The sequence below is a fragment of the Antechinus flavipes genome, chromosome 3 (genome assembly GCF_016432865.1).
Source record: "Antechinus flavipes isolate AdamAnt ecotype Samford, QLD, Australia chromosome 3, AdamAnt_v2, whole genome shotgun sequence".
In the NCBI taxonomy this organism is placed as follows: Eukaryota; Metazoa; Chordata; class Mammalia; order Dasyuromorphia; family Dasyuridae; genus Antechinus; species Antechinus flavipes.
This window is the reverse complement of record NC_067400.1, coordinates 85498370-85521440: the sequence shown is the minus strand read 5'-3', so window position 1 is coordinate 85521440 and position 23071 is coordinate 85498370. Positions and strand designations below refer to the sequence as shown.

At 33.5% G+C, this 23071-nt stretch overlaps 1 protein-coding gene across 1 annotated transcript in view; it reads left to right on the top strand.

The window, feature by feature from the left end:
- Positions 1–6726, top strand: part of SLC25A30 (solute carrier family 25 member 30) — a 33880-nt gene extending 27154 nt beyond the window's left edge. Inside the window, exons 8-10 of the mRNA XM_051983839.1 lie at positions 179–317; positions 1957–2037; positions 4240–6726. Of these exons, the coding sequence (XP_051839799.1) occupies positions 179–317; positions 1957–2037; positions 4240–4281 (262 nt within the window). The 3' untranslated portion in view covers positions 4282–6726. The remainder of the gene's footprint in view (positions 1–178; positions 318–1956; positions 2038–4239) is intronic.
- Positions 6727–23071: the final 16345 nt, after the last annotated feature.

Below are 23071 nucleotides of genomic sequence, written 5' to 3'. Positions count from 1 at the left end.
AGTCATAACCTGACCAAAGACACCAAAATCCTGATCATTATCTTCTAGCCCACATCTCCCTCTACAAGTCTAGAAGTCTCCCTCAAGAAATCTAATATGATGAAGGAAGGCCTTATTACTCAATATTTGATAGTAGTATTTAATTCAGATATCAAAAGTTATCTGTCTTTCTTACTAGCTCAAGCTTCACCTGTGGTTTAGCTGGAGCTCTTGCTTCAAATCCTATTGACGTTGTGAGAACACGTATGATGAATCAGAGAGCATTACAAGATGGAGCATGTTCTGGTTATAAAAGCACCCTGGATTGCTTGTTACAGGTAAGGATAAATTTCTAGGAATAAATTTGGAATGTATGCATGCGTACCTATCACTATGAGGATGGGGTGGGCAGGTGTAGCATTGAAAATTTCTTCCCTAGGACATTTCATTTTCTTTCTGAAAGGTTTATTTCTGAGATCAAATTGAGAACAAAGCACACTTTAGATTAGCATCTGCTGAAAATTACAGTCCATGAGCCCCCACTGATGCTTCTTTTGTTAGATCAACCACAATATATGTTTATTAAAAAGCAAAGATTATTGCCAGTAAAATCAAACTAAGTGGAGTAATATTCAAAGGTTCTAAGGTAATAGACTTCACAAAGTTTTAGTCATTATGGCTCATTGTTCTAATTTGTTCTAATCTGTAAAAGTGACAGGAAAGCAAAGTTTATTTTCTTTTTATCCCTATAAGTAATGAGGAAAGTAATGAGGAAATGACTTTATATGAACTGAGTAGAACCCTATTGTTCCTGAAAGTGTAAATGGAGAAATGGACAAAATTTTCTTAGAAGATACACTGTAAGTAGTTCATTTTAATTTTAATCCTTGTACTTCTCTGTTTCTACAGAGGTTTTATACAGGTTTTTAAAAAGTATGAAGGTATGGAGAAGAGAGCAGGCTTTCCTAATTTTTGACTATTTTTTGGTTTGCCTATGAAAATGGCAGTGGTTTTTGTTGTTGTTGGGTTTTTTTTAGCGTTTTATTTTTTTCCCCAGTTATATGTTAAAAACAATTTTTAACCTTTGTTTTTAAAACTTTGAGTTCCAGATTCTCTCCCTTTTTCTTTTTCCATTCTCTTTCCCTCATTGAGATTGTAAGCAATAAAATATAGGTTATTATATGTGTAGCCATGCAAAATATTTCCATAATAGTCATTTTGTGAAATAAAACATAGATTTAAAAAAAATCCCCTCTCCCCCCAAAAAAACCACAAGAAAAATAAAGTAAAAAAAAGATGCCTTAATTTGTATTCAGATACCATCAGTTCTTTCTTTGGGTGTAGACAGCATCTTTCATCATAAATCCTTCAGATTTGTCTTGAAACATTATATTTCTAAGAACTCTTATGATATATATAGATGATCATCTTACCATATTGCTGCTCCTTTGTGTACAGTACATTTTACTTTGCATCAGCTCATGGAAAGCTTTCCAGGTTTTTCTGAGAGCATCCTGCTTATCATTTCTTATAGCATAATAGTATTCCATTATGATCACATAAATTTATTGGCCATCTCCCAATTGATGGGCATCCCCTCAGTTTTCAGTTCTTTCCCCTCAGAAAAGAGCTGAATAGCTGTTTTTTATAAGACTTTCTTGTTCTTCTAGTCTAAGCCCTTATGTAGCTCAGCAGGGAAATCAGTCAATCAGAAACTACAGAAAGACTATGGGTTAGACTCAAACTAAGTTTTTTGGAACTTTTCTATGAATATAACACTATGCTGTGGGGTGAATCATTAGTCTTGTGTCAGTCTATACATGAAGGACTGGATTTTTCCTAAATGGAAGAGTCTCTTAAAAAAAAAAATCTTCTTAGAAAGTTTTCTTTTCACAGGAAGTAAATAAGATATATTGTTAATTGAGAATGCTTTTGACCACTTCACAATTTAAATAATGTCTCTTTCTTCCCCAATAGACATGGAAGAATGAAGGATTTTTTGCTTTGTATAAAGGATTTTGGCCAAATTGGTTGAGACTCGGTCCTTGGAATATTATTGTATCCTTTTCTGTTTCATCAAGTCTGAAGGTAATTTAAATATAAGAATGCTGTTTTTGAAATAATAATGATCATATTGCTATGAATTATAGTCTTGGTATTCAGAATTTATTTTCCTTTGTGATTCTAAAGACCAAATCTGATTTGGTAATCATATTCTTTAGGTTATGACTTCCTGCATTTTCATACATAAAATATTGAGTTTGTATATCTTTTTTTCTTTTTTTTTTGGAGAAATTTTTAAATTATGTCTCCAAAAACTTTGTTCTTTTGAGATGTCAGTAAAGGGCAAAGTGACATAATTATTAGTACCAGACTTTGCATTCATATCAAGCTTATAGAAAACTTGAGTAAGTCTGAAGATGGGATAATGGACAAGCATATCAGATTGGAAATCAGAAAACTTTTATTTAAATGTGACTCGTTTACAACTTATATGATCCTGAGCAAGTCATTTTATTTATCTAGTAAAACAAAAAAATGTAGAATAGATAATTTCTGACCTCCCTTCTGGCTATAAATCTGTCTTTAATTTTGTATTCACCCATTCACATATAATATGCCACTTCTTTTCTGTCAGAAGATCAGAACTCCTATTTTCACACAACTACTAATTTAATTATGTGCCTTACTTAACAGGTTATATTCTGTCAAACATGAAGCAGGAGTGATTTTTTAAAAAATTGAATTGATAGATTACCAGATGGATTTTTACCTTAATAACAAGTCTGTTAGACATAACTTAATAGAGAGGTTTACCTGAAGTTAACATGCTCAATAATTACCCATTGGCACTATTTCCCATACAAATGTAATAAGTTTCATTCATCCAACATTTATTAGTGTACTACCATATATCAAGCTCTGAAACCAAAAGACCACAGGAAAAAAGTGATTGAGCCTATTTCATTACATTTCATTGGGAATTTTCAACTCTTAGATGGAAGTCAATTTCCACTGCAACCCACAATTAGTCCAGTTTATTTATTTTGACAAATTTAATTGGAGATTTCATCAATTTAAAAGTTTATATTTTGGCACTAGATGGGTACTTGGTTCTTGACTTTAGTTTTTGTTGTGATCATCACTTGATTAATGCTATTTTGAAATAGAGTGGGAATGATATTAAAAATCCCTTTGCTTATGATTTTAAGAAACATTTGTATTAGACTGCTTTTAAAAAATGAACAGTATTTAGAATTTCCATTTCAGACAATGTGAAGCCTGGATGTATTAAAAAATGATATATTAATGGAGGTAATGGTGATATCACATGACAGTTCAATTTTAGCTGATATGTGTTAGAAATTGAGGATTTTTTTTTCTCTTTTTAATACATTTATTAACTTTTGGCAGTCATTTTTATAAGATTTTATTTCCCTTTTTTTTCCTTTTTCCCTCTACTCACTCTTCAAGACAAATCAATCTGATATGTATACACACAATACATGTACAATCATATTAAACATTTCCACATTAGTCATATTGTGAAAGAAGAATCAAAACAACAGAGAAAAATCAGGAGAAGGAAAAAAAAACAACAAAAGTGAAATTGGTATGTTTCAGTTCACATTCAGACTCCATAGTTTTTCTCTGGATGTGAATAGCATTTTTCATCATGAGTAGAAGCTGAGAATGTTATAAGGCTGTTATTCATATTTTCACAGAAGGGAGAAAATAATTGAATACTTCATGTCCAGGACTCAACCCAGACAAAATTGTGAAGTTGGAAAACAGCTTGGTGTTTTATTCTTTTCTTTTAGCCCAAGCCTTTTCCTTCCTCAGTGCCCATTCCAGCAGCCTGGCCCTCTTCCCCTTATGCTGCCCCATTCCCCTCCAGGATTTTCAGATGCCAAATTCTCCCTCTCTGAAACGCCTTCATCCTGTATCACATTACTCAGAAAGTAGCGTGTCTGTTAACTAATCTCATAAGCTAATTGGCACTAATGTAATATTGAGAAAAGCCAGGAGCCTGCTTCCTCCTAGCATATGGTTTAACTGGGGCTCTTGGGAATTGCTTCCAACACAAGTAGAGTAGGGGATGGCACCAAGGCAGGCCTATTGAAGAGAAATTCTTGGCAGCTTTACCATTTCTTTGGGCCTCAACTCTAGGACTAGACTCGGTATGTTCACTTTCGTGCAATGAGTTACTTTATTGGACTCAAGAAGGAGTTTATTGTTGGCCTTAACTGACTATTACAGTTCTTTGTGACATATGAACAATTAAAAAAATTGGATTTGTGACAGCGAACAGATGGCTTCAGACACCACTCTGACAAGGAGGCTATTTTCAGCAACAGTTATGCTTTCTGCTTTTCATTGCTTGACTCATCACAAATTTTGAGATGCAGGCAGCGGATCAAAAATGTCACCGCAAGAGTGTCCACTTAAATCCCTCAGATGGAACTTACCAATTACCTGAAAGTATAAAATTTGCAGTCAGAACGTCTCTTCTTACTCTTTCAGTGCTCTTGGATATCACACGTATAAAGGTTAGGCTGCAATTTGTAGTACTATGTAGGGGGGAAGGAAGAAATAAGAATCTCTTCTGTGACAAGATGACTGATATAGCTCAGTTTCTAGCTGGCAATATCTTACACAATGACAGGGGACAGGGAAAGGATCTGTGATTTCATTTGTTATAGATGCTTCGACCAAGGGACTTTGGTCTAGCAGGGTAGGTCAGCCACTTCCTTGCAACTTAAAAAGTTGATTGGAGTAGTGACTTGCCTGGGGAAGATTTGAATCCAGATCTTCCTGTTTTCCGAGAAGGATCTTTATCTACTACTCCATACTGTCTCTCATGCAGCTATATTTTATATAGAGAATGTTAAAGAGCTCTACTGCAGAAGCCCTCTCTAGCTTCTTCCTGGAGTCTCCAGAAACTTGGTTCTTGGACTCCTGATGACTTTGACTTAACATCTTTGGAAGAGAGAACTCTGCAAAGAGGATGGTTCTAGGTGATCAGCTTGAGAATAATCAGTGGAAACATTGTATAGAGAGTTTATACCTGAATTTTTTTTTTTTGTATTTTTGTGTATGTAGTTGTTTTTAGATTCATTTTTAAATGAATGTCTTTTAACTTCATATTCACAATGAATGTAAAGCATTAAGAACTTCGTTTTTGTGGCAAAGTGTTAGCCAATGCTGTCATTTGTTACCACTGTTGCAGCTTCAAAGAAAGTTGCCTTTAATGGGAGCTATTTCACTGTTTGAAGGGGTACTAGATAGAATGTCCAGAAATCTGCATTCTGTGTTGGGCCGTGTCACCAATATGCTGTTTAACTTTTTAGGAAAAGCCTAAAAACCTTCTAGTTCTTCAATTTCCTCATCTCTAAAATGGTTATGAAGTGGCCTCCTAATGTACTAAAGGTGAAATGATATCATTCAATCTCTCTTTAAATCCTTGTGTTGAGGGAGATAATAGTGTTTCCTATTTCTCTAAGCTGAGTTTTACAGCAAGCAGTTACTGTATTGGACTTGTTACATTTCAAAAGATGAGTTGTGTTACAATAGGTTGCCTTCCCTGGTGATTTAAGTTAGCCAGCACAAGGCTAAAAGGAATATATTGCATTGTTTGTTCAAATTTTATGAAGTAGACTTTGATTACCAAAAATAGAAACTAAACCAGGATGGGGAAAAAAAAAGCCAAACTCATTTAAATGACAAAACCCTAAGATAAATAAGTTTGTTTAGTGATTTTTCTCCAGGTGGCAGTATAGGATCACTCAGCTGAGCCCATCCAAGCTTTAGATCGCTTGTTAACATTACCAAATCCCATCTCTGTATTTTATTATTTTACCACACATTCCACCAATAGACTATAGTTAAATCAAAAGACAGATTCCTTTTAAATTCAAAGGACTTTTTTCTCCCAACTAATCACTCAATAATGTTTTCTTTTTTAAATTGCACAAGACACTTTAATATTTTTTAGAAGGTGTATATATTTTCCAAAAGATAGGCAAGTTCATTATTAAAACTAATTATAAAATGATGTAGTTATGATCATCCTATGTATTTGTCCCATTATTCTGTTTTCTTACTATTTGCATTTAAAGTTCCTGCTATAATGCAACTGAAAGGGTTAGGTTAGATGAGTTCTAAGTCCCTTTCTATCTGAAAATTCAGTGGTTTAAATAAAAATGCTTTTTTTTTTTTTAAAGCCTCATTTTAAAATACACTAAAACCTTTTAAAAGAATGTATCATTTTTAGGGCTCAGTTATTTAGTACTTGCTTCGACTAGCTTTAGGCCTTAGAATGATTAATGATCATTTAAGCAGATGCTAGTCAGTGACTGAGGAATTGGGAGGACACACCCTTCTCATATGTTTTAAGGGCACAGCTAAAGCCTTCTTCTACCCCCTACTTTTTGGTATGTTTTTGGAATATGAATAAAAGAATTTTATGATTTAAAGTTGTTTTCTCTATATTTTCTGTAATCAAATTGCTAAAAATGTTTTCTATTATTTGCACGTGGATTCATTTAGCTTTTATTATTAAAAGTTGCCAGTCACTGTATAGAGAAATGTTTCCTACTTATATTTATTTATGAGTTTGAATTACAGAGCTTTACATACAATTGTCATTTTCATAAGCTTTTCTGCTTCTAGCTTTTTATTTAAATATTGCTGAGTTGTGCAGAGGCCAATTTTTAATAAACTGGAGCAATGCATAAAAATGAAAAAGTCTTTCTTTGTGATCTTTTCAAGCAATTTTATTTAAGTGAAGAAAAAACCCAAAAATCTAGAAATCTAGAGCAAAGTGAGGGTCTGCAAAAGGAGATATGGGCATTTCCCTCATACACATAAAGTATTGGAGTCAGCTTTTTTAAAAATTATTTTTTCAATGAACAAAAATTTTCTCTGCTTTCTATACAGCTTGGGGGGGGGAGAAGAAACAGAAAACTTGGGAGAAGTATGAATAGTCACACAAAATAAATTCCCTTATTAATCATGTTCAAAAATTAATCATACTCCTTAATTCATTACTGCTCTGTTTTCCATTAGGATGATGGGAGGTGGATAGTTCACTTTATCACTGGTCGTTTAGGATTATAGTTAGTTTTTGCATCGATGAGATCAACTTTTAAGTGACAGAGTAAGAGAGAACTGATAGAGGTACTTAGCTATTGCTTCTAGAACCTTCACTCTGCGTCCTCTCATTATAAGACAATTAAGCAACTCAGCAGCGAGCAAGAAGTTTTGGCCAGAATATTGGTGTCCTGCAGCAGCTCTGGCACTAAGAGCTGGTGTCAGTGCCACGTTTTGACAGGTTGGCTTCTGCTGCCAACTGGTTACTGGGATCATCATCCTGCTGTGAACAAGACAGACCCAGTTTTTGTTGGCAGTGTAATCAGTGGCAGGAGAACAACTTGCTGGGCTACATGGCCGGCAGATTCAGGGATTGAATACTTAGAAACATTTCACCAGTATTTTTTCTTAGTACTCAGAGAACACATTTTTAAACTGGCAGAGGGGAAACTTACTGGAATTGTACTGCCAGTTCTAGGAGGTGAATGAAACGAGCTGTTTGTAGATTTTTGCATCATAGAAAGATTGGTGATGACAGGTGGCCACTGGTGAGATCACAAATGCTCCAAAATGGTAAAAAAAAAAAAAAAAAAATCCCCTTTGTATTGCTTCAGCTGTTCAGTGTATTTGACTCCAAACCCAGTATGCTTTTTTTTTCTCCTAAAGCTGGCAGCTGGGGAAGTACAACTAATTTGGGATGAAGTTTAGACAGTTTATACAGAGGCCAATTTTACATAAAAATTTGAACAGCAGCAGCTGTTGAGTTGATGTATGAAACTCTTCAGTGATCTTAACCCTAATCCTAAATTCACACTTGACAGTTCCTAAGATCATAAATTTAGAATTGAAAGGAGCCCTCAAAGTCCATTTAAGTCTATTTTACTATCCATTTTAAATAGCTCTGAGACTTTATGTGATATAAATGGATATCTATATCATGGAAATATAACATGGATAATTTTCAACATTCATTCTTGTAAAACCTTGTGTTCCAAATTTTTCAACCTCCTGGCTAACCTCCTCCTCTAGAAAGCAAATCATCCAATATAGGTTAAACATGTGCAATTCTTCTGTACATATTCCCACAATTATCATGCTGCACAAGAAAAATCAGATCAAAAAGGAAAAAAAAAAGAAAAAGAAAACAAATTGCAAACAAACAACAACAAAGTGTTGTGAAAATGCTATATTGTGATCCACACTCAGTCCCCACAGTCCTCTCTCTGAGTGCAGATGGTTTTCTTCATCACAAGATCATTGGAACTGAGCTGAATCATCTCATTGTTGAAAAATGCCACATCCATCAGAATTGATCATCACATAATCTTGTTGCTGAATACAATGATCTGGTTCTGCTCATTTCACTCAGCATCAGTTCATGTGAAGTCTCTCCAGGTCTCTCTGAAATAATCCTGTTGATCATTTCTTACAGAATAAGAATCTTACAAAAAAAGACAGAAATATTGTCTGTCAAGAGTCTTCAAAATCAGAGACAATTTAAGTCCATGATGACAGGTGTGGAATTTTTACCTTCCAGCAAATTGAAAAGTACATTCTCAAATCCTCCTTTTTCATAGTTGAGCCACAAGATAATCTTGTTATGTTGTGATCCCTTTAGGAATCACCTGTCCTTAGAAATTGGGGTAAGGCATTAGTTTTGTAAAATAATTTCCTGTTATCCTACAAATACATGTCTAACCATAGGAGAAACATAATATTCTTATGAGGCAGGCTGACTTTATTAAAAGTCCTTCATCAAGCAATGCTTCATTTATCCAAGTTTCCCTAAGAATTGATTTGCTTTTAAAAAATTTTAATAGCTTTTTATTTTCAAATTACATGCAAAGATAAGTTTTCAAATCATCCTTGCAAAATCTTTTGTTCCAAATTTTTCTCCCTCTCTTTCCTAACCTCTTTTCCTAGATAGCAAATAATCCAATGTAGGTTAAGACACGTGCAATTCTTTTATACATATTTCCATACTTATCATGATGCACAAGAAAAATCTGATCAAAAAGGAAAAAAAAAATGAAAAAAAGCAAACAACAACAAAAGTGAAAATACTGTGTAGTGATCCACATTCAGTCTCTATAGTCATCTCTCTGGGTGCAGATAGCTCTCTGAATCACAAGTATATTCAAATCGTCCTGAATTACTTCATTGTTGAAAAGAGCCATGTCCATCACAATTGATCATCACATAATCTTGTTAGTGTATGCTGTGTTCTCTTGGTTCTCTCACTTCACTTAGCCTCAATTAAGAAATGAGTTATTTCTACCGTTATTCTTGTTTGTCGGTGAAAAAGATCTTTATTTTGCAGATAGAAAAACCCAAAGCACAGAGAAGGTAAAAGACTTTTTCTGCAGAACAGATGAGATGAGAATCCCTTATTAATTGATAATCATTTAGCATGCAGGTACATTTATTTATTTATTTTTTTTTTATAATAAATTTTATTTTATTTAATAATAACTTCGCATTGACAGAATCCATGCCAGGATAATTTCTACACGACATTATCCCTTGCAATCACTTATGTTTCGTTTTTTCCCCTCCCTCCCTCCCTCCTCCCCCCCCAGGATGGCAAGCAGTCCTATATATGCTAAACATGTTGCAGTATATCCTAGATACAATACATATTTGCAGAACCAAACAGTTCTCTTGTTGCACAGGGAGAATTGGATTCAGAAGGTAAAAATAACTCGGGAAGAAAATCAAAAATGCAAATAGTTCACATTCATTTCCCAGTGTTCCTTCTTTGGGTGTAGCTGTTTCTGTCCATCATTTCTCCAATGAAACTCAGTTAAGTCTCTTTGTCAGAGAAATCCACTTCCATCAGAATACATCCTCATACAATATCGTTGTCGAAGTGTATAATGATCTCCTGGTTCTGCTCATCTCACTTAGCATCAGTCCATGTAGGTCTCTCCAAGCCTCTCTGTATTCATCCATGCAGGTACATTTAAATTAGATAGATAGGGCAGCCAGCTGGACAGACAGATTAGATAGATAGATAGATAGATAGATAGATAGATGGATGGATGGATAGATAGATAGATAGATAGATAGATGGATGGATGGATGGATGGATGGATGGATCTATATAAATACCTTTTTTTTTACATCTTCATAGCTATTCCAAATATCCCTTGACATCTCTTGGCCACTAGATGGCACAGTGACTAGAGCACCAGATCTAGAGTAGGAAAAATTTGATTGTAATCTCAGATATTTACTAGTGTGACTATCAGTTTTCTTCCCCTTCTGTCTCTTCATTTGAACTCAGATGCAGTTTAGTTTTTACAATTGTCCAAACTAGAATAAAAGAGGCAGATCTCTGAGCCAATGATACTTTATTAAGTGTCTGTCCCCTTTAATGAAGTGGACCTCAGATCTTGCTCATTTTTCCTTTTCCAGATCCTTGTTTTTGTAGGGCTTCCAAATATGGAAAAGAGAGATAGGGAAAAACAGAATCTCATTGGTTTATAGACCTTGTTCTTGAGGGTCAAAAATAACAGTGGGGGGTGGGGCAAAGCATTGGGCCTCTCCACTAAGTGGAGATAAGACGGTCATTTGCTCATGTTGGACAAGAGACAGGAAGGTCTGGAGGTACAAAAATAAATTGGAGGATTTTCCAAAGCATCAAGGAATCCCATCCATGCTGGCTTTGGACATGGAATTTGAGGAAAACAAGATGGAGATATCTTTTTCAGCATTCTTATGATTGTACAAATGAGCCTCCTAACTTAATAAACAAGTAGTGAACATTATATTAAAGTAATTAAAGCCATTACATTACAGCCAGAACAATACATTAAGTAAATTAAGAACCTATCTATCTAATTATTCCTACGTGATTTATGTAAAATATCAAACTGATTAATGACGATTGGAAGAAAATAGTTGGGGATCCAAATGAATTATTTCTCACACAGGTTTAAGTGAGGAGGCTAGTCCTCCTCCAGCTTATTTTGTAGATGAGAAATCAAGGCAAACAGAGTGAAGTGACTTTCCTGGAGTCACACAATTATTATTTTTACTCCTATTGAATGAATGTTCTTGATTCAATTCAAAAGGTCAATTTAAAAACAATGTTAACATGTGCATTGTTATGTGCTAGGAACTGTGCTGGAAAAACAAAGGCAAAATGAGATATAATGCCTTTAAGGAGCTTACATTCCATAGACAAAAATAATCTGTGCAATATGCATACACACCCATATGTACAATACAAGGTAATTTTGTTGAGGAGGCACTAGAAGCTGGGAAGGAGGGAAGGAAATGAGGATTTAATATAAAATTATTATATAATAATTTCTCATATAAAATAATAGTCTAGTCTAGCAGAACTTTTTTGTATTGTCTTATTACTTTTGAAATGACTGAAGATCCCCCTCTTCCCCTTAGTGCTTTTGTTTATAAATTATGGCTATCGATATTTACCATATAAAAAACTGAAAACACCTTAATATTATTATAAAAATGGTTTTGACTTCACAGATTGCCTGTGTCGATGTACTGGGGACCACTAGCGGTCCCTGGGCCACTCTTTGAAGCTAGTCCTTCTTCAGCTCATTTTATAGATGAGAAACTGAGGCAAACAGGATGAAGTGACTTTCCCAAAGTCACACAGCTAGGAAGTGTCTGAAGCCAGGTTTGAACTCAGAAAGAGGAGCTAATTTTGATCTATAGTAATCATTAAGAATAATCTCAGATGTAATTAATTGCTTTCTGACCTAATCCACAATCTCTTGACTTTACAGCCATGAAAAATGATTTATCTATCTATATTTCTGACTGCTTCAGTCAATTTTTTTTTCTTGCTTTAGTCCAGCATTTTTATCCATAATTTTTATAAAAACATTTATAGAATGGTGAAAAGCTAGGTGGAACACAGAAAATATATTGGATAATGGAATCATGTACTAACAGTCTTTCTAGGATACAACAAGGAACTTCCATTAGAATGAATTCTTTAAAGGCAGGAGCTTTTCAAAAATTCATCTTCATATCTCCAGTAGCTAGCATTGTACATTATAGGTGTTAAGTTAATTATTTTTATTTTATTTTTCAATTTAAATTAATTTTTTATAATAAATAATAATCATTTTTTCTCCCTATCACCACCCTCTCCATTAGGGGGTAAAAAAATCAAAAGCTAAATTCTTTTAAAAATGTATTGCAAAAAGAATTTTTCTATGTATTTTTGTACAGAAATATTTTTGTACATGTGATTCTCTTAATTTTATGTAATCAAAATTGTTCATTTTATGTTGTCTGATGCTATCAGTTATTTAGTCATGAATTCTTATCCTATCCACATATAGGCAATTTTTACCATAAACTTAAAAGTTTGTTTATTATACTTCCCTTTATTTCTAAGATATGGACTCATTTGGAGTTTTTCTTTAGATAAAACATAGGATGTTGGTACATTTCTAATTTTGAAAGATTGGTGTCCAATTTTCCTAGCAGTTTTAATCAAATAATGAGTTCATCTTAGTATTTTAGGTCTTTGGGTTTATTGAATACTATGCTATTATGGTTGGTTTTGTATACTTAATATGTTCCATGGATTAATGTTGCTGTTTTTTAAGCTAGTATCAAATTATTTTTATGATTGCAGCTTCAAGAATAGTCTGTGAGCTATTATTGCTAGCTTTCCTTCCTTCTCACTTTTATTTTTCATTATTTTTCTGTTGAATTTTATGTTTTTAAAAATTTCTCTATAAAATAATTCTTTGGTAGTTTGATATGGAAATGAATAAGTGAATTAACTTAGATCATATTTTTTTTTACCTTATTAATTAGGCCTACCTAGGAGCAATTAATATTTCTTAAACTTGGGCTAATTAATGCTTTTTTGAACAAACTTTGAATGAAATTTAATATGGTTGAATAAAAAGAATAAAATTTATATTCAATTTGAAAAAAAAAAAAGAAATTTAATATGGTTAATGTAAAGTCCCATGATTCATTTTTTTATATCATCCATACAAATACAGAATGGGTAAGATATGTTTTTTTGACAATAATTTATCTATTGAAAAGTTGAAGCTTTATTTGATTGTTAGCAAATTTTGATCTGTAAGCAGAAAGTAGCTGCCAAAAAAAGTTAATGAAGTCTTGAACTACATAAAGGGAAATGTAACATCCCACTTACTCTGTTCTGGTCAAATGATTCAATCAATATGTCTGAAAATGTGCCCCAAAAAAACAAATATATTGCACTCTACATAAGAAATAGCTGTTATTCTATCTTCTATTACATCCTTACTTGGAAATCAAGCCACCTTTTTCTACGGAAGGAAGTTCATTATCTAAGCAAGTAAGTAAACAGGCTAATGCTATTTTTCAGAAGTACAAAATTGAAATGCATAATTAATGAATGTCACAGGAAAAATGAATCAAATTTTACTGTGTTCTTGGTAATCTATAAGCTTATAAAGTAAAATTAAAGGTTTCAGTGTTGTCAGGTCCCTTAATTTAACCTTTTAATCAGTGATCTGGAAGATGTGAGTGTGCACATTACCTTCAAGTTTATTGGTAATATCTAAGTTCTTTGGATTTTGAAATGCCAAAATGAGAAGGACAAATGGCAGGAAGATTTGGATTGTATGATTAGACCAAGAGGTAGCAGATGGACGTCACCAAGGGCAAATACAAAGTCATAGCATTTTTACAGAAATTTTTTACAGAAAAACCATCCAAGGTATAGCATAATGGTTCCTAGATTATTCATTACAACCTAGGAGTCATCTTCAGTTGTTCTTGGCAGTCAAAATATCAGATGTCATCCAGAAGTAGACTGGAAACCAAGCAAGTTATTCCCACTCTTGAATAAAACCATGGTCTGTCCACAATTAGAATTCTGTCTTTGTAATGCGGACAGGATTAGAGGGAGGAAATAAGCTGGAAAAACATTTTTATAGCTAAAGGCCTCCTCTCCAAAATATGTAGAGAATTGACTCTAATTTATAAGAAATCAAGCCATCTCCAATTGATAAATGGTCAAAGGATATGAATAGACAATTCTCAGATGATGAAATTGAAACTATTTCTAATCACATAAAAAGATGCTCCACGTCATTATTAATCAGAGAAATGCAAATTAAGACAACTCTGAGATACCACTACACACCTGTCAGACTGGCTAAAATGACAGGGAAAGACAATGACGAATGTTGGAAGGGATGTGGGAAAACAGGGACACTAATACATTGTTGGTGGAATTGTGAATACATCCAGCCATTCTGGAGAGCAACTTGGAACTATGCTCAAAAAGTTATTAAACTGTGCATACCCTTTGATCCAGCAGTATTACTTCTGGACTTATATCCCAAAGATATTTTAAAGAGGGGAAAAAGACCTGTATGTGTAAGAATGTTTGTGGCAGCCCTGTTTGTAGTGGCTATAAACTGGAAAATGAATGGATGCCCATCAATTGGAGAATGGCTGAATAAATTGTGGTATATGAATATTATGGAATATTATTGTTCTGTAAGAAATGACCAATAGGATAATTTCAAAAAGGCCTGGAGAGAATTACATGAACTGATGTTGAGTGAAATGAGCAGAACCAGGAGATCATTATACACAGCTATATACACAGTATATAACAATACTATATGATGATCAATTCTGATGGATGTGGCCCTCTTCAATAATGAGAGGATCCAAATCAGTTCCAATTGGTCTGTAATGAACAGAACCACCTACACCCCGGGAAAGAATACTGGGAAATGAGTATGGACCACAACATAACATTTCCACTCTGTTACTGCTTGCTTGCATTTTTGTTTTTTCTTCTCAGGTTATTTTATCTTCTATCTAAATCTGATCTTTATTGTGCAACAAGATAACTATATAAATGTGTGTGTGTGTGTGTGTGTGTATTGTATTTAACATATACTTTAACATATTTATCATGTATGGTACTACCTGCCATCTAGGGGAGGGGGTGGAGAGAAGGAGGGGAAAAGTTGAAACAAGTTTTTGCAAGGGTCAGTGTTGAAAAATTACCCATACATATGCTTTATCAATAAAAAGCTATAAAAAAAATAGAATTCTGTGTTTGATTGTTGTTATCAAACCCCAATGAAGCAGCAAAAGAGCTGAAGAATGTGCAGATAAAAGAAACTGAAATCATCAGGCTTTGTACATATGTGTGTGAATCACTTGTATGTGTTGCTGTTGAGTCGTTCCAATTGTATCTTAATTCTTTGTGACTCCATTTAGGGTTTTCTTGGCAAAGATCGTGAGTGGTTTGCCATTTCCTTCTCCAGCTTATTTTACAGAAACTGAGACAAACAAGATAAAGTGACTTGTCCAGCGTCACATAGCTAGTAAATGCCTGAGGCCAGATTTGAACTCAGGAAGATGACTCCAGGCCCAACACTACCCATTGCACCCCTTAGTTGCCCTACTTGTATGTGACAACAGATTAAAAAGATGAGGATACTTCAACCTGATAAAACAAAAAGTAAGAGACAATAGGATCACATTTTATTAAACTATGATAGCATTTGCAAATCTTGTAACTTAAGAATGTGAGCCCCTAGGAATTTGGAAATCTAAATACAGACATACACATACATGCATGCATGTATATATGCACGTGCACAGTTCATTGCATGCATACATGCATAAAACAAATATATGTATATATGTATGCACATGTGTTGTATTACATGCAATTCTCCAACCCTCTCAGTTTTAAAATAAAGTGAGACCCCAAAAGGAAGTGACTTACCTGTATTTACACAGTTTGTGTCAGAGCTAGAAATTTATTTTTAACTGCTAGTCCCTGACTTTCTTCATTAATATCATGCTGCCTCTTGATAGTCCAACTAATTAGATAGTACAGAAGGAAAGAAACAAGCACTTATTAAGTACCTCCTGTACTCTAGCACTTTACTATCTCAGTGATCCTTACAACAGTTCTAGGAGGTAGGTATTATTATTATTACCCTAATTTTACAGATAAAGAAACTGAGGCAAGCAGAATTAAGTAACTTGCCTAGAGTCATACACTTAGTAACTAGTATCTGAGGCCAGATTTGAACTCAAAAGTTATTTTAACTCTAGGCCCAGTGCTCTATCCACTTTTTCACCTAGCTACCTCTAGGCTTAAAATGAAAATTTGTCCAAAAGCAGTTAGATCATTTTATAGGTAATTGATGACTGATAAATTATTGAGGAAAACTAGAGAAATTCTGGGGGTTTTAGCCTTTGGAGGCCGATATAAGATAATCAAATCTTCCTATAAAGTTTTCATCTTTCATTATTGTTGGTAGAAACAGAATACTCTATTAGAGCATAGATTTCATCCAGAGGAGATGAAACTACATTTTCTTGTTTTTTCCTTTTCTATAAGCTCTTTGCTTTATTTGACTTGTATTCTTTTTAAAAAAATTTTTTTAATTATTTATTTATTTTAACACATTCTTTTCTTTTTAAATGTTGAGTTCTAAATTCTTTCCCTCCCTCCTACATATCACTTTTTTGCTAAGAAGGCAAATAAAATGATATCAATTAATTACACATATGAAATCATGCAAAATATATTTCCATTTAGCCATACCAGAAAAAAGCAAAAATAGATAAGAAAATTATATTTGAATTATATAAAAATTATATTCAATTTACACTCAGAGTTGATCAGTTCTCTCTTTTGAAGTGGATAGCATTTTTCATGATGAGTCATTTAGAATTATATTGTGTCATTATATTGATCAGAGTAGCCAAATCTTTCACAATTGATCAATATTACGTTACTATTACTGTGTCTTACAGTGGTCTCCTGTTTCTTCTCACTTCACTTTATATCAGTTCATATAATCTTGTCATTTTTTTTTTAAACCATCCCCCCTCTGGAGTTTTTCATAACATAATAAGTACCCCATCACAATCATATACCATGCATTGTTTAGCCATTCCCAGTTGATGAGCATCACCTCAATTTCCAATTCTTTGCCATGAAAAAAGAGCTGCTATAAATATTTTTGTACATATAAATCTCTTTTCTATCTTTCTGATCTCTCTGTGGGAGTATAGGTCTAGTAGTAGTATTGCTTTGGACAAAGTTCCGAATTGTTCTCAAGAATTGACTGGACTGGTAGACAACTCCATCAATAATTTATTAGTATACCTATTTTCCTTCATGTCCTTCAGCATCTGTCATTTCTGATAGGTGTGAGGTGATATTTCAGAGTTGTTTTAATCTATACTTCATTAATCAATAGTGATTTAGAGCATTTTTTCATATAATTAAATCGCTTTGATTTCTTCTTCTGAAAACTGCCTATTCATATCTTTTGACCTTTTATCAATTTGAAATGACTCATTTAAAAAAAATAAATTTGACTCATTTCCTTATGTATTTAAGAAATGAGGGCTTAATCAGAGTGACTTGCTGAAAAATTTTTTTGATATCATTTTATGAATGTAACAACTACAAGAAAGCAAAGAAAAATGGACCTGAATCAAAACAAAGTGAAATGAGAAGCTACAAAGAAACACATATACATTAACTATAATAATGCAAATGAAAACATTTGTACTAAAAAGAACAAAAAAAAAGGCGAAAGGACCTGAGCTTTTCTGATGATCCCCGAAGATGAGGGTTCTGCCCTGCCAGACAGATTCATCTTAACCATCTAGAAGACATAAAAGTAACAAAGTTCCTATATTAAGGAAAAACTGCCTAGAGAAAAATTGTATCTCAAGCAACATATAGTATAATAATAATAATAAACACTATCCTACATAAAGTCACATTTACTAAATCTTATTGCCATGAAAAATGCATCTTATGGATAGATACGAAGGAGGATTTCTACCTTTTCCAAGAATTTAGTAAATAACACCTATGAATACATCCATCCATACAACCTGGAGAAATGTGAGTGAAGATTTCAAATAGACTGTACTATGTTCTTCCGAGTCTTCTAAAGAGTAGAATATGTATTTCTGGTTCATGAACCATAGGATGAACCTAGCTGATACCTTCCAGACATCAGGCTTTGGATGGAGTTTTGGAAGTTGTTTGGAAAGTTGTCTCAGTAATATTACATTACATATGATACTTGTGTTCTCAAAATAATTGTCTTACTAAGATGTCTACATATGGGCCATATCATAGTATCTAATGAACAAGGCTGACGAAAATCACCAGAAACCATAATCTCCTTTTGCCCAAGAGACTATGAAAATATAAGTTGCTGCCAAGTTTTTATTTTTAAGAATGAAAATGGCCAGGGAGACTAGATGGTGCAATGAATACAGCACTAATTCTGGGGTCAGGATACCAAATCTGGACTTATTTATTAGCTTGGTGATTGACTTTGGGGAAGTAACAACCCCAATTTAAAAAAAAAAAAAGATAAAAATGGCATAAAGCTCATCCATCTATACATCCATCTTCCTCCTTACCAACATTTTAGGGTACCTTAGGATTTACAAATTGCATATGTGATTTCACTCAGTACCCACAAACAATTCCATTTTCCAACCTAACCCTGTGAAGAAGTTTTTACAAATATTTTTATCCACATTTAACAGATTACAAATTTGAGGGTAAGATTAAGTGGCTTGCTCGTGGTAACTTTGATATTAAGTGTACAAAGAGAGATTTTGGAGTATTCTTTCCACTGTATTAGATGATCCCATGTTGAAGTGGTATCAATTTTTATATATGAGGAAACTTAGGCTGGTGGGGAGGAGAGGTGTAATCTATTGAAGGCTACCATTAAGGTAAGTTTATGTGCAAGTAAGAGAAAAAATTGACCAATCCATAATCCTGAAGAGGGATCCCCCAGATGTTAATTTGAGAATGTTCATTTATGTGCAAAATATTGAGGATGTAGAAGCAAAAAAGCACAAATAGGCTGAAAGTTACATAGTTCTTATACAAAGATGAAATATTTTAATAATTACGTGAAAGGACATATAATGAAAGGTTCAAATGTATTTTTGGCTGAGCTTGAGTTGATAAGTCATAGATGTGGTAAGGGAAGATTTCAGAGAGATGAGACTTCAGCTTAGCCTTGAATGGTTGAGTAGAATTTTTATTGGTAGAGAATCTTGGGAAGGGTAAGAGATATGGAATGAGCAAACTCAAGTAGGCAAGAATTTTTATGTTGAATCTGAAGGACATAAAGGTAATCAGCCTAATTGGAACAGAGAGTAAATTGCAGGTAGTAGTAGGGAAATATGGGTAGCTAGAGACAGATTATTGAAATCCATGAAAACTAACCTATGAAACTTGGACTTTAACCTATAATAAGTAATATTATAATAATATTAAGTAATAAGAAGCTACTGAGGGATTTTAAAGAAGATTCTTAGTGATATAATGAGTAATAACCTTTAAAAGATGACCATTGTGGTGGTGTGGTAAACCAACCAGAGAGAGGAGGTAGAAGACTGTTCTAATACTGTAATGTCAGTTAAAAAGCTATTGTATAGGAGTAAAAAGTTGATTGAGTTATAATATTTTAGGGGTAATGGGAATTAAAAACAGGAGATCAACATGAAAGATAATTTAAAGGGAAAATTAACAATATTTGATAGTTGATTATGTAGAAGCATAGAGTGAGACTTTTTCCTACAACACTAAAATTTAGAGAGGCACCAACAGCAGTCTTTCAGTAGTATAAAAACTAATAAACTTTGTACCCAGAAAGAAAGAATAATTAATTAGGAAGGGAAGTTACCATGTAGAACTAAAAGCCAAAAAAAAAAAAAAAATATGAGTTCTAATAGGATCTTTACAATTTGATGTTAATGGTGTCAAACTGAAATAGAAAAGGGGGGGCCACTAATGTATAAAGCAAGTTCTTTCTCCCATGATCATCCCTATTTGGAATATATCTGGAACACTGTGTTCACTTTTGGGCAACACACATTTTTACAAAGAATGCCAACAAAACAAAATGGTGAGAGACAATACAAGAGTTGGTTGAAGGAAATGGAATAGTTAGTGTGGAGATCAAATGGGGATGTGGTAATTGTATTCTAGTATAAGAAGAGCTATCATATGGAAGAGGTATTTTAACTTTTTTTCTTGGCCCCAGTAAGTAGGAGTAGGAACAACAGGTAAAAATTTCAGACACTGGTTAAGCTTGAAGTAAAGAAATACTTCAAAGCAGCATGGGTTGCTTTGGGAGGTACTTTCTGAATCATTGAAAGACTTCTAACAAAGATTAGATTGCTTGTTGGGTAGTTTCGTATGATTTGGAATGGATGGCTTCCTTTCAATCTCTGAAATTCTGTGATAAGCATTTCTGACATTGCTGCCTTTTGGTAGCTAGTTATATATCTGATTGTACCTAGTCATTCCAAGCTGGGAGACCTGACTCAGGGAAGATCAAATGGGACAAATAAGAAGTGAAACACTTACATTCCTGGTATAATAGGATCATCACTTTGGAGTTGAGAGGGGCCTCCAATACATTCCTCATCTGAGAAAACTGGGGTCCTAGGAGTTTAAAGTCACACAATAATTAAGTATTAGCCATTGGCCCTTGGATTCCAAAGTCATTGCTTTTTCTTCTTTACCACAATGAATCAGTAAACTGTTTGTACCTCAGTTTTTTAAATATATAAAATAATATTTAAAATATAAAATATAAATTAATATAGAAAATATAGAAAATAATTGTTAGTGGAGTGTTTGGGAGCAAAAGAAAAGCTCAAATTCAAAACCTTTTTTGGACTAAGAACCTTATACACCTAAAACAAGAGAAGCTTTGAAGTATGACTCCTTAGCTCTTGCTCCAAATATTTCCTCTAATGCCTTTTACAAGCTGACATACTTGGAAACTTGTTCCTCTTATCCTCAAGGGTATTTCAGAACTATTTATGGTTATAAGGCACATGGGAAGAAATGCATACCTTAATGTAATTCCCTGTACTGACTGGTTGTACACATGGCAGAAGAATGCAATTCAGAGAAGCTTGGCTCCCTTGCAACACTCTTGCTTCAAATCAAGGGATCTGGAGACATTTGGTACTAGAATCCTCTTAAGGTACATCATTATTTAAAGATGCCAGGATTTTAGAGATGAAAGTAACCCTGGCCATATGTTTTTCTCCTAATTCTTATTAAACAAATCTATTGCATACACTTCCTTGCTCTCTATCTCTTTTTCTCTTCTACATACTTTTGTGTACATATTTATGCATTCATTCATTCATTGTACAAACACATTACCTATTTACCATGGGAAGACAACTGTGCTGAGGATAAAGATATTTATTTATTTATTAATTTTTTAAATTTAAAGCTTTTTATTTTCAAAATATATACATATATAATTTTCTATATTCACTCCTACAAAATCCTGTGTTTTAATTTTTTCCCCTTCTTTACCCCTATCCTCTCCCCAAGTTGGCAAATTATCCAATATATGTTAAACATATGCAATTCCTCTATACATATTTCCATAAATAACATGTTGCACAAGAAAAATCAGATCAAAAAGGAAAAAAAAAATGAGAAAGAAAACAAATGTAAACAAACAACAATAAAAAGAGTGAAAATATTATATTTGTGGTCCTTCAATTCCCACTGTTTTTTCTCTGGGTGCAAATGGTTTTCTTCATCACAAGACTATTGGAATTTGCCTGAATCATTTCATTATTGAAAAGAGTCACATCCATTAGAGTTGATTATCATCTAATCTTGCTATTGCTGTGTATAATGATCTCCTGGTTCTGCTTATTTCACTCAGCATCAGTTCATATAAGTCTCTCCAAGCCTCTCTGAAATCATCCTGCTGATCCTTTATTATAGAACAATAATATTCCATACATTCATATACCATAACTTATTCAGCCGTTCTCCAACTGATGGGCAGCCACTCAGTTTCCAGTTTCTTGCCACTACAAAAAGGGCTACCACAAACATTTTTGCACATGTGGGTCCCTTTTCCTCCTTTAAGATTTCTTTAGGATACAAACCCAGTAGAAACACTGCTGGGTCAAAGGGTATGCACAGTTTGATAGCCCATTGAGCATAGTTCCAAATTGCTCTCCAAAATAGTTGAATTAGTTCACAACTCCACCAACAATTAATTAGTGTCCCAATTTTCCCACATCCCCTCCAACATTCATCATTATCTTTTCCTGTCATCTTAGCCAAACTGAGAGGTGTGTAGTGGTATCTCAGAATTATCTTAATTTGCATGTTTCTGATCAATAATTATTTAGAACACTTTTTCATGTGACTAGAAATGATTTTAATTTCTTCATCTGAAAATTGCTTGTTCATATCCTTTGACCATTTATCAATTGAAAACTGGCTTGAAGGCTTATAAATTTGAGCCAATTCTTTCTGTATTTTAGAAATGAGGCCTTTCTCAGTTTATTGCTTCCCTTCTAATTTGGTTTTCTTCTACATTGGTTTTGTTTGTACAAAAACTTTTTAACTTACTATCATCAAAATTATCCATTTTGCTTTCAATAATGTTCTCGACCACAAATTCCTTTCTTCTCCACAGATCTGAGAGGTAAACTATTCTTTGTTCTAATTTGCTTATAATATCACTGTTTATGTCTAAATCATGAATCCATTTCAATTTTATTTTGGCATAGGGTGTTAAGTATGGTTCAATACCTAGTTTCTGCCATACTAATTTCCAATTTTGCCAACAATTTGACAAGGATATTTTTAAAAGAACTTACAATCCCAAAGGTGAGGAAAAAAACTCACATGTAATGAGAATACAAAATAGAATATAAAAATGCATAAAGGGCCCTGAAATGGAGGGCACTAAGCTGAAGTAGAAGGGAGAGATCCCTTCAGGCTGGGAGAAGGAAGTGTGGCTATCAGATAATAATCATGGAGAATGTAACATTTGAGCTGAGAATTGAATTCTAATCATTAAATATCATAGCATCATAAATTAGGAGTTTGAAGTTTACAAAAATTAAATGATTTAAAAGTTATAATAAACAAAAACTAAATCATTTGCTGAAGGTCATATAGCTAGTAAGT